Source organism: Macaca fascicularis, chromosome 9 (assembly GCF_037993035.2).
Source record: "Macaca fascicularis isolate 582-1 chromosome 9, T2T-MFA8v1.1".
NCBI lineage: Eukaryota > Metazoa > Chordata > Mammalia > Primates > Cercopithecidae > Macaca > Macaca fascicularis.
In genome coordinates, this window is record NC_088383.1 from 21,612,758 (window position 1) to 21,629,741 (window position 16,984).

At 36.8% G+C, this 16,984-nt stretch overlaps 1 protein-coding gene across 11 annotated transcripts in view; it reads right to left on the minus strand.

Moving 5' to 3' along the window:
• Positions 1-929: 929 nt before the first annotated feature.
• The window catches only part of NEBL (nebulette), a 377,590-nt gene continuing 361,535 nt past the window's right edge, over positions 930-16,984 (minus strand). For all 11 annotated transcript variants that reach the window (XM_005564770.4, XM_045399653.3, XM_065520396.2 and 8 more), the window contains 2 exons: positions 8,156-8,262; positions 930-6,882 (listed from right to left, as the gene is read on the minus strand). In XM_005564770.4, the coding sequence (XP_005564827.1) occupies positions 6,706-6,882; positions 8,156-8,262 (284 nt within the window). In that variant the 3' untranslated portion in view covers positions 930-6,705. The remainder of the gene's footprint in view (positions 6,883-8,155; positions 8,263-16,984) is intronic.

A 16,984-nucleotide genomic window follows, 5' to 3' on the forward strand; every position in this document is an offset into this window, starting at 1 on the left:
GCCTGAGAATTTTGCTTAGAATGACAGAAAGGAGCTAAAGTTCACAACTGGACCATACCCAGTTTTCTGCCATAACAAAACTCATATTCAAACCCTCTGTATAGGAGAAGCATATATTAGTCCATTTTCACACTACTATAAAGAACTGCCTGAGATGTGGAAGTTAAAAAGGAAAGAGGTTTAATTGACTCACAGTTCAGAATGGCTGGGGAGGCCTCAGGAAACTTACAATCATGGTGGAAGGCGAAGGGAAAGCAAGGCGCCTTCTTCACAAGGTGGCATAAAGGAGAATAAACACAGGAGGAACTACCAAACACTTAGTAAACCATGAGATCTCGTGAGAACTCACTCACCATCATGAGCACAGGGTATGGGAAACCGACCCCGTGATTCAATTACCTCCACCTGGTCTCTCCCTTGACACGTGTGGATTAGGGAGATGATGGGGATTACAATTCAAGATGTGATCTTGGGTGGGAACACAGCAAAACCATATCAAAGGAGATTATATAAAGAAAAGAGCAAAACTTTCCCTTTTTACTTTTTAGTTTATTATATATGAGTATTTTTATAGAAAGTTATTTTGGTAGAAAAGTTGTTTGGTGGGTATGTCACAGTTACCTGTAAAACTAACCTCACAAATGTTTAAGATAATAAAATTATAAGCACAGTCTATTTAAAACCTAAATTAGTTTTTGTCAGAAAAAAAAAAATCTAAAGTATTCATTTCCTCTGTGGCCTGGGTTGCAAACAGTACATTTATAATCGTGAATGGAAAAAAAAATAGTCTCAGAGGGGAAAAAAGGTAGTAAATTCTTCAAATAAATAACTGTGCTGCCTTGTAATTTCAAATACAGTGTGTTTAATTCATAATACTATCAAAATATTCATTTCATACTTATGGAATATAAAAACCAGAAAATCCAGTATTTGGAAGAAGTGTTTATTCTATGAGATGTCATCCGCAAAGTTTATCAATTTACAATTAGGAAGGATTATGAGCCAAAGACCAACTTTTACAAAATAATACAGTAAGACTAGCATCCAAATCGCATAGATTTATGTGAGAGTGAAAAATAGGGAATCACTCACTTTTTCAATTATCGGAAGCGTAGGGGGGGAAACAAAGCAATTGTGTTCTATGATAAATGAGCCTTTCTTAGCTGAGAAATCAGTTTCTTCCCATTTTATGTACTCAATTTGCACACTTTCTATTCTCTGCTCCAAGCCATTTCTTTCATCTTAAGAATATAAGGAAATTAGAACTGTACTATTGAGGACATAAGAGGAATTTATTCTTGAAAGAAGTTAACTACAATGAAGCATTGTTGCAGTGCTTTGATATAAAATCAGAAAGATACTGAGCTTGGAAAAGCATAATATTGTTATTACTTACAACTAAGTTCATTTGGGGGAGGAAAATATCTTGACTGATTCAGCAATGTAAATACACTGAAGCCAGCACACACCTCTGATGTGATTTGATGTGAGCTGTCATGTTACTCAGACCCAGGGTATTATGAGGGTGCATTACTTACATCTAACAACCCATGCTCCAGGAAACCACGGTGAGAGCCAAGAAGTAGAACCATTTTTTTATATCCTGCATTTATTTAAGCAAACCAAATGTGTAGAGATAGGAAATTAATGTGTTATAATGTTTTACAAATACAGAGAGAAGACACAGAATATTAAGACCCTGAAGAGAGTGCATTTGAGAACACAGTTTTATCATAGGAGATCACTTGCAGGGAACACATTAAAGCCATTGCTGACACAGCCATCTGTCATTCCTGGTTTGCCGTCATTCAAGTAGTTTCAATAGCTAAATTGGTGATTTGCTTTTAAACAAATATTAATGTTAATGATTAGGGTAGCCTTGAAGGGTTTGTGAGTGACTATACTATACAATGTGATGCTAGGCTTAATGTGTCATTTCAATGCTGTTGTACATTATGCAGGGGAAATAATGTCTTATTACACATTAACTGCGACATCCACTAAAATGTGAACTAGTTTGCATAGGTTAGTCCTTTGGGCAGCGCGATGTTGCTCTAGTCCACCAAGGCTTAAAGATTCACAGTGTAGAGGAAAAAAATATGAATTAAAGCATTTCTACTAAAATATATTTTAATAGCTGGTGTTAACAATTTGCATAACAAAAGCCAAATTATATTAATAACATTGTAACATTCTGTGAAGCCCCTTCATTTGGAAAACATTCAATGTTTTCTTCAAAACTGTTACACTCTCAAAGTTAGTCTTGCAAATTAATCATCAACCACAATTCTACATATTTTGAAGCAAATAGAAGCCAAACTGCACAATGGTTCAATTTTGATCACAGGTCAAATATCAAGTTTCACATCATGCCTGTAATACACCTGGTGATGCTTCCTAAATGCTCAGCAATTCATTGCATGGACACTGGAGAATGGGACTGTGATGCAGTTTTCTCTTTTCCTTTAAAGTACATCATTCTTAACAGCAACTGGATTACAAAGAAGTAGATACTATGCAAACTGGATACCATATATCAAACACAAAAATCCTATGGAATTCCCACGAATATACTGAAGTCATACAGACAATTGAGAAAATTTGCTCAAAGATTCTTCCAAGTTTATGGATTCAAGTAGTCTAAGCATCATGGAATAATAACCACAGAAGCAACATACAATGCCTTGACTTTTTTGATCAATAGTTGACAGTTAGTTGCCAGGAAAGGGTCCGAAAGGCATGGAATACTTCAGAGACTTTTATTTTAGCATCCTTGTTAGTTTACATAGCTTCTTACTTAACTAAAAGCTCTCCCACCTCCATATCATGTTACCCAAAACAACCACAATCTAGCCACTTTTAGATTATCAGAAACAAATCGCTATGGTATACTTAATTTATGAAGTGAAGTTCATCTTGTGTAGTGAATCTAGCCTCATAATTATTCTATCTTACAATAGGCATTTTAAATCCCAAATCTAAAGTTAATGTTTATATAGCTCAACTGTATATAAATCCACAAAGAACCTTCCAGAAATAGAGGGAAGAAGTGGGCATTTTCTAAAGTTCTAAATCTTTAGAGATAAAATACAATCATCAGCTAACACCTTTAATATCTGTCAGGAGCATCCTACTTCCCTACCACAAAAATATCAATCATGTGTAATAAAATATTACTACAGAATACGCAGCAACTTTCTTGCTTGGTTTTCTTTCCAAGACCATACTAGACAAACAAGAGTAATCAAAAAGGCACCTATATTTGTATATATCTGTATTATAGTTTTGGTATATATTTTATCCACTTTCTATAGGGATGTGTTATTAAAGATCACACACGTTTTCTTCACCTTTTATTGAAAACATTCCACTGGAGATGGATGAACCTGAAAATGAGGTACACCCCTTGAACTTCCACTGTCTTTTTAGAAAAGTCTTGTTCCTCATTCCCAGAGTGCTGTCAAGCTCAGCATGGAGAAGAGGTAAAAAGACTGTGGCACATTGGAAAAACCAGATCTGCATCTTCTTCAAGAAATAAACCCAGTGGCCAGAGAGGGGCTGGTCTAATCTTATCCATATTCCTACAAGGTGCTTGAGGAAACTGTGCTTACAAATGCCTGTGTGGTGTATGGAGGTCGGGGAGACCTGGGATCATCAAGAGCCTCCTCCATGGACATTTGATAACCAGATAAATATTTCAAACTGGGCTACACTGCAAGTGTGTAAACAATAACAAGAAGACATGAAGGATTCATTTTGCCATAGGTTAGAAATAGAAAGCTTTCTAGAGAACAAGAATTATTAGTAAAAACATACTACAAAAGCTTACGACAAAAGCAATATATTCTGTTGCTATACTTTGCTCCAGAGAAAGAGAGAGGATCCCCATACAGCTTTGTTTTCAGAACCTTTTAAAAGTGTATCAAACTGTTCCTTGTGCTTCTGTCAGGCTTGAGAACACATCAAACTTCAGAAAGACAGGTGCATGCTCTCTGTGCTTGGACATTTACACAGTCATCTTTAACTCAATTTTTAAAATCTTCTTTAGCTGTCAGCTTTATGCACAAGATACTTGTTGCCCCATTGAAGGTGGGAGGGAAGGACATGGAAAGTGGAAAAGTTGTTCAGGCATGTAATTTTGTTTAAATGATGCTTTTAAAAATAGCACTTTGGTTTTATACATATACTTTTCCAATATTTCTCCTGAGATTCTTAACATCCTGACAAGCTTTATTAACAACTGCCAACACTACCAAATTATGGCCTCAAAAGCATGCAACATCTTGTTCAGTTTCAGTCTTCATCGTAAAATAACTACCCTCTAGTTGAATTCTGATCAGATCTTAATTCCTAAAGGCTTGAAGCAGAAATATTTTGCTATGCAAACATTATTACATGAAGCTTAAACTTTTAGGAGACTTATTCCTCAAATATGTATTGACTTTTAGGTTCAGTGAATCTGGTTTTGAAATGGGTGGATGAAATTACTTTCCTGATTACAAGCATTATTTCAAGTCAGTTTTCATCGCGGTTCCTATAAATGTGCTATTTATCCCAAAATTGTACCTGTCCTACATTTAGTCTGAACATTTAATCAACAACTACTCTTTCTTATAATCACAAAAGAAAATGGCCTGCCTGGGTGAAACGTAAATATATACTTAGTAAAATAAAATTGAGCAGGTATTTTATCCTCAGTTTTAATGACAGATATTCTTGCAAAAATATTGCAAGTTCAGTTTATTTTTGTAGGGTTGTGTACAATGTACCAAAACAGATAAGGGGTTTTATCACTTTAATCACGACTGGCCATTTCAATGAGAGAAAACCAGCCAAACCCCCTTTAAAGAAGTCTCTAGTTATTTGCCTGCATTTATTTTTTCAACTTTATGTCAGTGACATATAGATGCAGCTTCAGTGTAATAAAGCTTATTTGCTCTTTTAGCCTAATAAAATGAAATCACAGATTTTCAAAAGCATGTGCTAACTTTTCTAAAGTGTAAATAAATTAGCTTTGGCCTTTGGACTAGTAAATGCTTCCTTAAAAGATGTTTTACAGGAAGTTTTGTTAATTTCCTTGAATACAACATATGAGGCAGATATCCCTAAAACCCATACACTTTAGTACATTTTCGCAATGTTTGCTTTTTCGGTTTTATCATAACTGTGAAATCAGACCCTAAATGAATGCTACCCTGTTGCAGGTCACAGTAAACGGCACAATCAGAAAGACACAGGCTTGCTGATGGGCGCCAGTGGCTTGGTGACCTTGACTGCAGGCTCTGGATGAAATTTCAAGACCCACCAGCAAGGGCTAGTGAAAGCCTGCAAAGTCACTTATTCGAAAATTAAAACATGACAACGCTTTCTTTCTTAGAGAACAGGCTCTTGGGCCTGTACTGAAAAATCTCTGATGACATTCCTGTTTCATTCCCTTAAACATGATTTAGAAAATAAAAGCCAGAAGACGGAAAAGGACGTCTTTTGATTAACCAGTTTTGGTGGCTAGATTTCCATTCCAGAATTTGAATACCATTTTCCAAAAGAAGACACCAGATCATCTCTGTATGGAATTGGTAACTTTGTTTGCCGGGTATTTTTCCAGTCACACTCCAGCTTCCATTGCTTCATTGGCTCCTGTTACGTTTTCTTCACTTTGAAATCAATGGTGGCATTAAGTTAATCAAAGCTGTTCAACAGAACACCTAAATCGCTTATTTACTAGATTATACATGTTATTTCCTAAGGTGTAAATCCTTCAAAACTAGAGTGCAATGCAGGAGGAAAATCTCAAGCATCTTTTCAAAGTATGGTTTTCTGATGAGCTGGCGACTAGAGGAAGAAAGGGCTTTTAGGTATCAGTCACCCTTTTTGCTTCAATAATAGGAACGCGCAGTGCAGCTGCCTATGTTACAGAAGCTTGAATCTACATGACATGCAACAGGGTAAATGCTACTAGGGAAATTATATCAATGACATTATAATTTGCCCTTTGCAGAGTAGCTGTGAAGTTATTTGGTCCTGGCGTTCTGTGGAACGGAGCATAGACTTGGGTCCATAGAATATAAATGGAGAGTAGGAGATGCCTTGGTACAAATGAGAAATAAATAGATCCCAGTCAGCCTAGGGAACAAGGAAATTTCTCTGTTTAGTAGAAGTTTCTAGATCCCTAAGGCCACCAGTCAATATAATTTTAACCAGACTGTCCTTCTGCCACTGTTTACACTTATTATATTGGGCAATTTTCACTAATATTGGAAATTGCCTCATGACTCAAAAGCAAAATGGGTTTTAAATTATTGGCTGCATTACCAAGTTAAGAGAATTGGCTTGGGGTGATTCCAAAGTGACAGCTAAGAAGTTTCATATACACGCTACATTTAAGGGACAATCAACATCTCTAGTAAAGTCTACAAAAATACATTTCCCAGAAGGGTTCAATAGCCAATCAAAGGAAACCATGAACACAATTAGCAGCACCAGGTGTCCAGACACAATGATTTTTGTTTGTAGGAATTACTGAAAATGCTGCTGTTTTCAGCCCAGAGGTCATTCCTTTTTCCTGGTACCTGTGTGTCTAATTGTCAAAGGAAGGATACATCATTGTAAAATAATGGCCAAGTTGTCTTAAAAGTATCTTCTATCTTTTAAAAAGATTAGGTTTAGGATACATTAGAATAAAGCTCAAAGGGCAGGGAGAAATAATTAATTAACAAACTCAATGTAATTTGCTGGGAGCATTCCTGTTCTCCCTGTTCTCTGCACTGTGCCGTACATCCAGCCATCGTCAATGGGCTGCACGTTGACAATGTAGTCGCCGTCTCGAAAGGAGACCTCGTCTTCATCCTGGGCACTGTAATCATACATGGCTCGGTAGGTCCTCTGAGAAAGGAAGAAGGGATAATACGATGAATACCAAAATAGCTACAGTCACAAATTCCAATCACAACACATTGACCCAGACATAAAGTAACTATTAGGAATGTTTTCAAACACATGGATCTCTGGAAATCTGTAAACCTAGCATCTCATCGTGCTGATCTCAAGTTTCCTAGTCTAGCAAAAAGCTTAATATTTTTGGAACAGGGATAGAAAAGTCACTAAATACAACAGCTAGCCCATCAAAAAGTAGGCTTTGAAATAATAAAGCCAAGTTCCCCTCAACTTCACATAACCCCAGAAACCTTAGATTATATGTGATTTCATATTCTTCAGAGAACAAAACTCGTCATATGTCAGAGAAGTCCAAATCTCTCCTGGCAATGTACTTTTCTTAAGCAGATGCTAAAAGTGTTTATTTCCTCTTAAAAATATGTAAAACAAATGAAAGAAAAAACCCATAATATATTCACTATATAGGTTTCTGTATCACTGTGGGAGAAATTGAGCATATAAATGTTCTGAATGCTAAGGTACATACTCAATTGTACTTATTATATTATGATTATAATGAGTTTTCCTATATTTGTTTTTGTTTAAGGCTAAGCATTTAGCTAACATTAACATCAGACAATCTCAAAATCAAGTATATTCACAGACCGAGGACACTGGCTGGGACCCAAAGAATTTTAGAGCAATTCAAGTTACCGGACAGTGTAGAAGAGTTTTCTAGATGTTGAGGCAAAGACCAAGAGACTATGTCAAGGGCTTGTAGAAGAAATTTCCGCATGAGAAGCCAAGTATAACTAGCAAATGTTGAACACTGCTTCCAAATTTTACACTGAATATATGAACCAGTTCTTCAAGATTTCCAATGGGAGATTTGAAGATATATTTTGGCCACATAATTTAGGCTTTTGTGTTCATTTTAAGATGAACTTGTAAATACAACCATCAATATCTGTGCTCCTAAGGCCTGAATAAAGATCATCATCAGCTAGTACCAATCATGAAGCAACAACTAGGATACTGTACTGGTAGATTCTTTGGATGCCTTATTGTTTTATATAATGCTTATTATTGCCTTCCTTTCTCAACAGTTTACCTCTGTAAGCTTTTTGCTTCCTTCAAAAGAGTTGTATAAATGGCAACACATCATCATTTATCTTTGAATGAAAATACCCAATGTTCAGTCAACTCTATTCCACATGTATTCACACGCTTGAGGTGAAATGGGAAGACCAGATAAGGAGGAACATATCAAAGGGACACTTACTAGATTTGGTGAATGCTGCATTGATCTCATGGATGACACACTGGTCTGGTGCATGTAGCCATAGCCTTGGGAATGGCTTTGCTGATAGGCCCCGGGAAGAACAGGTGCTGCGTGTTAAACATACACACACACAAAGATTCCTTAAAGCTAGCCTCGAAACACCCATCCCAAGCCCTCAGAGTGATGTTATGCTCTGCTAGAAGCTTCTGAAACAAAATGCCTTTTCAGTGTTGTGAAATTTGGGTTGCAGTGTTGTAAGTGATCTCTAGATTAGTAGAAATCTTAGTAATTAGGGAAACATAATTTGGCATGCAGTTAAACATACTTTAAACATTCTTGTTGCTGTATTGCAGATGCTATGTTAAAAACATAAACAAAAATTTTTCATACTCCCTTAATGAAATCATGTTTTTATTTGACCATGTGATCCTTTTAGGCATTTTCCAAAAGAAAAATAAGAATTTTAAAGGAATTTAATGACAGAGTATAAACATTTTCACAGGGTATTTCTCATATAACAGATACTGTCAATATTTCAAGACATACAGCTGAATGTTACTTTTACAAAGATGGCAAACATAATGTATGTTTAGCAACATATGTTTGTCAGTAGTTAAAAAGTCTACACCCTTTAAAGAAACATTTACTCAGAATATACGACATCTTCGTTTTATGAATAAGTGATATTCAGCTGACTTATCAAGACTAAGTAAGTCAGCTAAATATGTTACAAAAGCCCGAGAAAACAAACCACTTAAAGAATTTCATAAATATTATTGTTCTATATTAAAAAATATATCAAAATAGTATTCCTTTAGTTTGTGCTCTCCAAACCACTAATTATGACATTCAAAAGGCATAGTTCATGTTTTGAAGAGCTCAAAATTCTAGAGAAGCCAACACAGAAACTAGATTTTAAAATCCCACAGAATCAGCAGACATAAGCTTGTGTGTTTCTCTGTGAATGTATTTAAGTTACCTGTGGCCAGAAACATGAGCTATAAATGAGGGTATTTTCATAGCAGGCCCTTCATTGTCTTTTGAATAATTTATATGCTACATTAGTAAATTTATATGTCATATGTGCTATAAAATACATAATGGTTTGCCATTTTTGTTTAATCATATTGAGTATATAAAGTAATTATAATGGGTTGATTTATTCAGAACAGTTTTTATAGTAAAAGAAACAAGATTTAATTCTGGGTGCTATGAATAATTAATATTTTATAAGTAGAAAATTCACTCTAATGATAAGTGAGATCATCAATACTTTAAATAAGTTTAATCATCAGAAAATTACAAGTCATTTAATATGTTCTCCAGATGATAATTATATTAGATTGAAAGGGGATTTTTTAAATAGTTCTTGAGTGAATTTATCTTATAAAGTTATTACAAATTATGCTTTATGTCCAGATAGGGGACCAAAAAGAAATAGCCAAGATCTCCACTTGAATTATAGTATATTATAGTCATTAAAACATGATTAAATATTAAATACTTCAGAAAAGAACACTTTTTAACTTTATCAACAAAATTTAAGTATTTGATGTCAAGAGATATTAAGGATATTGTCAAAATCCACTCACGAAGAAAAAAGAATGAAATTCCCATAGATCTCCAGGCCCTCTTAATTAGCTGAGTAAGGAGGCTTTTCTATGTATTAGAATCTGGAAGCACTGACCATTTATTCATTCACTGCCTCTCCTCTCAGCAAATATTGATCAGTTAATGTGTGCACAGAGCACACTGCATTTCCTGGCACACAGTAAGCCTTCACAAATGGTAACAATAATTATTACTATCCGCTATGTTCAAGGTATGCCAGGAAGAAAAGGGGTGACAGAAACAATTGCTCTCCTGGAGCACGGATGGGCCTGGGCACCTGGCCTTTTACCCAATTAACAAAATGTCACTGGCTACTCAGGGTTATTTCCAATTAAATTATTCAGGCTGCATACCCCAGACTGTTAGTCTTGCACTGGTTTTTAACCATTTAAACAACTCACGGCTTCATTAATTACTACTTGAATCTATTTGTAAAGTTTTAAAGATTAAATATAAACATCTCTGTAAATTTATAAAAATTAAATTTGAATTCATTGTCATACCATTTAACTACGAACTTTAAGTTTTGATGTGTAGAGGTAAGCACAGCCATCTGGAAATGTTTAGGGAAAACTTTCAGGAATGGACACTGAAAAACTTGGGAAAATAGGTTACCTCATACTCTGTAATACATTGAGGTTCACCTCATTTATACATCGCAGTCCCAGCTTAGTGCCCGTTAAGTACTGACAATTCAAGAATGGTGCTTAACAATGTTCTCTCATTTTGGCTTTCAAAAAATAAGTATGCTGGGTACGGTGGCTCACGCCTGTAATCCCGGCACTTCGGAAGGCCAAACCAGGAGGACTGCTTGAGCCTAGAAGTTTGAGACCAGCCTGAGCAACATAGCAAGACTCTATCTCTACTAAAAATAACAATAATAATTAAAAAAATAGCTGTGTGTGGTGGTACATGCCTGTGATCCCAGCTACTTGGAAGGCTGAGGTGGGAGGATTGCTTGTACCTGGGAGGTAAAGGCTGTCATGTGATCTCACCACTACACTCCAGCCTGGGTGACAGAGAGCGACCTTATCTCAAGATGGCTTTATATATATATATACACACACACACACACACACACACACACAAAAGGTATATTTATGCCTACTCCTTACTTATATCTGACTTTCAAAGGGAACCTGTGCTACTGTCAAATATAGCAAGAAAAGAAAGTAATGTATTAGTCCTAAATGTGTATATGTTGGAGAGAGCAAGGAAGACAGTTTAGAATGAGAAACTTTCGAGTAAATATAACCATATATCTAGCCCTTGCAGTTTATCTTCATGCCTTTATTGATTATTCTCATTTGCCCTCTAGCTGAATTACTTATTAAAAAGTTTCTTTGATATTATAAAACCTACTTATCTACCTTATACTTGGAACAATAAAAGAGTTTTTAGGGAACTCCTACAGGGGTTATAAAAAACCATAACTGATGGCTTACGTCTGTAATCCCAGCACTTTGGCAGGCTGAGGCAGGCAGATCACAGGAGGTCAGGAATTTGAGACCAGCCTGGCCAACATGGTGAAACCCCAGCTCTACTAAAAACACAAAAAATAAGCTGGGCGTGGTGGCGTGCGCCTGTAATTCCAGCTACTCAGGAGGCTGAGGCAGGAGAAGCACTTGAACCCGGGAGGAGGAGGTTGCAACGAACCGAGATCATGCCACTGCATGCACTCCAGCCTGGGCAACAGAGTGAAACTCTGTCTCCAAAAAAAAAAACAAAAAACAAAAAAACAGACAAACATAATTGAAAGCCTAAAGAAACCAACTTAGTAAAAGCAAATGGCAATTTAAGAAGACTTTGCATAAACACTGCTTTTCTATTGTTACGCTACATGAATGCCTTTTTTTGAAACTTAGGTGAAACAAGGAAAAGGAAATCTAAAGCAATGGCTTTACATTGGGTTCATTGAGAATTTGGTTGAAAGATAGATATTCCATGTATGAGATTTCTTCCATGAATACGTGGAATCAAAGGATTTTTTAAAAAACAAGATGTTAAGTTAATTTGGCAACAAACAAGGGCTTTTTAACCTAAGAGTAAAAGCATAGTGCCCTGTTTATTAAACTAGTAATCAGGTACCATTAGCATTGCTACAGATGGGGGACAATGGCTTTTCTAACCAAGGAGTTTGAGTTTGACAGGTTGTTTTATTTCAACAACATTAAGGCCACAAATAATAGTTTTAGTTATACTAAGTCAATGAAAATACACACAAGTGTGACTCAACTTTCATTTCACATTGGTAAGATTTATTGACCAAAGATCTAGAAGCTGACTGAAGCTCTTAGCATTTCAGGCTCTATTTGGAATATTCTACAATATTTATAATATCAAAATATCTCTTCTACTGTATAATAAAGTACTTCCACAGATAGCCTACACTAACATTTTCTGTTTAATGTTTATTATTAAAATGGAAAGAGATAAAACCAAGATAAAGAAGTGAATGCATGTGAAGATCATAAAGGAGCAGATGGAAAGGGAGGAAGAAAAGTTTTTTTGTTTTGTTTTGTTTTTTGAGATGGGGTTTCACTCTGTCACCCAGGCTGTAGAGCAGTGGTGTGATCACAGCTCACTTCAGCCTCAAACTCCTGGACTCAAGTGATCCTCCTGCCTCAGCCTCCCAAGTAGCTGGACATACGCCACTATGCCCAACCAATTCTTTTTTTTTTTTTCCTACAGACAGGATCTTGCTACATTGCCCAACCTGGTCTCAAATTCCCAGTCTCAAGCAATCCTCTTGTCTCAGACTCCCAAAACACTGGGATTACGGGTGTGAGCCACTGCACCCTGCTAAGAACATTTTAAGAGGCTTACCAAATCTAAAACTGGAAAAAAGAGGACATATATGTAAATACACAAAGATTAGAGCAAATGAAAGGAAGAAATGTACCCACAATAAAGGTTGAAGAGTACTCAAAAGGAAGTTCACTGTGGGGGATGTACGCAGAGTGCGTGAAAGAAGAGAATATGATTAAGTGTCCTTGGTGTGCATGGTGCTTTGTATGTCATCATTTAATTACTGCGACAACTATCTAAAACAGATACCATTCCCACTTTACAGAACAAAAAACAACAGAGGCTGAGAGACTGAACAGGAAGGCAGCAGAAAAATTATTTGTGTAGTGAAGCCACAGTTAAGGTTTCAAGTCATCAAAGATAAGGGGAAGGTTTTGAAGGCCCCTCAATGACTATAGAGATACAGTCGATGGCCAAATTCTGAATACAAAGAAAGAAAGAGAAAGAAAGAAAAGAAAGAAAGAAAGAAAGAAAGAAAGAAAGAAAGAAAGAAAGAAAGAAAGAAAGAAAGAAAGAAAGAAAGAAAGAAAGAAAGAAAGAAAGAAAGAAAGGAGGAGGGAGGGAGGGAAAAAAATAGTACTTTATGGACTAACTACAGATATAATGTGAAAAGAGAAAATAATCTGAGTTTTTTTTTTATGGGCTTACTTTTTGAAAAAACCCAGAAAAAGGGAGAAAATCACCATTCAGAAATTTCCCAATAAAGAGTCTAGGATACAATGCAATTATTGTCATATTTTCTAATACTTGACTACTGTTTTATCAGCTAATGCACGTCAAAGAACTTAATGAGGTTTTGTTTTTCTTTTTAGGACAAAGAACCCCTATTGAGACAATCAGAGAGGAATTGCTAAAAGAGAAAGTATGAATATCTGCTAGTTATGAAAAAAGTATTAAATAATGAACTAGAGCCTAGTTAAATCCTGTCTAGTCCTGGCCGGGCACGGTAGCTCATGCCTATAATCCCAGCACTTTGGGAGACCGAGGCAGGTAGATTGCTTCAGCTCAGGAGTTTGAGACCAGCCTGGCCAACATGGTGAAATCCCATGTCTACTAAAAATACAAAAGGTGTGGTGGTGGGCACCTGTAATCCCAGCTACTCAGGAGGCTAAGGCAGGAGAATTGCTTGCACCTGGGAAGAGGAGGTTGCAGGGAGCTGAGATCGTGCCATTTCACTCCAGCCTGGGTGACAAGAGCAAAATAATTTCGTCTCAAAAAAAAAAAAAAATCCTGTCTAGTCCATGAGTAAGGTGGCTGTGCTGCTTGGTTATAACATAGGGCCATGGTGTGGACCTTTCTGCTCAAATTGCTTTTATACGTGTCACTGAGAGTTTCATGTCAAAGCCTCAAGTCCTATTCACATTTGATCACAAGCCATAAGCGGGAGCTAAATCCACAAAGCTTATACATAATCTAGAAACAAGATGCTGTTTTGTAATCTGAAAGGATTCTTAGCACTACAGAAACCCCTTTTCCTTCCCTGCAGGATACAGAAGCAAGCCAGATTGCCTCTAGACTTTAGTTTGCAGATTCTTAATTATAAGCTCTGAATAGGGAACTGCCTAAGAAACAGGCTTACTGCGTAATAAACTAAGAATACACAGACTTCAATATAAAAATTAAGTGTTCTATAATTGAGTTAAAACCACCAAGTTTTAAAGACATGCCTAATCGTCGTGATACAAAACAATCAAGCTCAAGCTTTGGGAATCATTTAAAAATAAAAACAATCATTACTGTCTTATATACTAAATCTTCAGTTTCAGCAGGAGCAACAAACCCTGGAAAGGAAGGACAGGAGACTAAGGACTGAGGACAGAGGAAGAATCAGTTACTTGCAGTGTTTTCAACTCTGACTGCATATGAAAATCGCCTGGGATCTTTTCAAATGTACTACGCTCAGGTCCCCCACACCAACTACAATAAATCAGACTCTAGGGTGGCAGTAAAGGAAATTGCATAATAGTGTCTTATTTTTCTTTTTTTCAACACAGGATCTGGCTCTGTCACCCAGGCTGGAGATGCCATCTCAGCTCACTGCAGCCTCCATCTCCCAGGCTCAAGTGATCCTCCCACCACAGCCTCCCAAGTCGCTGAGACTACGGGCGCATGCTACCACACCCAGCTAGTGTTTCTGTGTTTTTCGTAGAGATGGGGTTTTTCCACATTGCCCAGACTGTTCTCAAACTCCTGGGCTCAAGCCATCAATCCACCTTGGCCTCCCAAAATGCTGGGATTACAGGCATGAGCCACTATGCCTGGCTGGTGCCTTATTTTTTTCAAATGAGCAGCCACAATGCAGACCTACTGAACTGGCTGGCTTCATTCGCCCCCATTTGACAGGAATTTAGGGGCATATGTGGCTCTATTTTAAACACACGATTCCCCAATTCCCTCTTTTCCCCCAGTGCCTTGTTTCCAATATCTGTGGAGGCAAATGTTTGAACCTGGGCCTCAGGAAACAGCCTGGGACTGCAGGAAGAAATCCAAGTCAAGAAAAAGCTCATTGTAGAATAATTTGGAGGTTAGCATGCAACATTACTGGGAAAGCCAGTGCCACAAGGCAGCAAGGGGGAGTGGACCCCATTTCTTTGGGGCGGAGCAGAGCAGGACTTAATGGTCATCAGCTGAGAGGAAAGAGGAAGTGTGCAGCCTAAAACATCTTTGCAAAATCAAAAATTCTCTGTCAAGCCAATGCTAGGATCCTAATAATCAATTCTCTTCTTCTAGACTCTCATATTATCTTTGTTTTAATTTTCTAGTTTTAGCTAAATTTTATTTCTATTCCTATAATATAACCTATTCTTAGTATATACTATATCCTGCTTACTGCTGACCATACTACAGAAATAAATACTACTTATAGTAATAAAACAATTATTGCCATTATTACTTTAAGATTGCAAATCCATTTATTGTGGTGAAATATACATACCATAAATGTATCATTTTAATCATTGTTAACTGTACAGTTGTTTGACATTAAGTACATTCATATTGTGCAACCTGTAAATCTTTATAAGAAAATGCAACCTACATAAAAGTATTTAAGCACTCAGGTGTGTACCCCTGTGAAAGTTAGGGGGGGAAAGAGGTAACATAAGACTCTACTTCCCCAGGAATACGGAATCTGCATACAATAAAAATTTGATAATATAAGTTAAGTGCTTACAATCCCATTAGCTCAAGATTTTACTAGTTTAGCTCTTAAATCTGCTTTTCAGGACATCCTTAGTTTTGGGCAATTTGGGATGTTCAGTTTGCTTCCTTACAATGTTCCAGCCCTGCGCTTAGCATGTTGCATGTTTTAGTTGGCGTAATCGCCACCACAATCTTCTTTTCACCAACGAAGGAGCTGAAGGTTAGCAGATTAAGTAACTTGGTCAAATATCAGAAACAAGGGGGAGCCAGAATTTAATGCCAAAAATCTGACTTCAGAACCCAAACTCTTGACTATACTAAACCCAAATTATTACAGAAGAAATGACAAAACAGTGTGAGATTCCTTTCAAAATAACCACTGCGAATTCAGAAATGTGTAAGCACACTATGGTATGGTGAGCAGAGAAGCTTCTAGGAGTAAGACTGGATCTGAAATTTGAAAAGGAGGCAGTCAACCCTTCCCCGTTGGGGCAGTAGAAGTGAGAAAGAGGGAAAGGTAAAGAAAAATGAATCTAAATGCACGGGATATGTGCCAGCCAGGCTTGTTAGGCTCATAGAGGTTACTCTATAATAGTCACTAATTTGTGTGCATATGTGTGGTAAACATCCAACTAGAAGTTTGTGTGTTTGTGGTTGATGAAGTATGCTAAAACATCTCTGGAAGAAATTATAGAGACAGCAATTCATCTACTTTTGGAAAAGCAAGCTCAAATAAAGTAGCATCATTTCCGAAGCAATGACTTTTAGATTTATTGTAAGAGTCATTTTAGCATCTGACAGGTCTCTGGGGAGACAGAGTGTGTGCGTGTGCATTGTGTGTGTGTGTGTGTGTGTGCCTGTTTAATTTTTGTTTCTTTTTCCCATTGCCGATACCAACATATTTTGTCCAAGGGCAATTATTTAGTCGCCTTATCTTGCATGATAAATTTCAAGCCTATGTTCAATATCACATCTCCTAATGTGACTTCAACCACATTCCCACTGAGTAACAATAGCCTCATAATGATGGCACCTAACAATCTTCAAAGTCATTGTGTACAACGCCGCCTGAAAAAGACCTCCCACCATCACTATTAGAATAAGCAATGCTGCCATCGACATATGAAAGATTTAGTTGAAAATACAATTAATTCCAAGAGATCTTTAACCATTTTCTTCCCTAAATATAAACAACCAGGTTTATAATATTCCTTAAATAAAATATTAATGGATTAAAGATTCTTTATTGCCTGTTAACTGCAAAAGGAA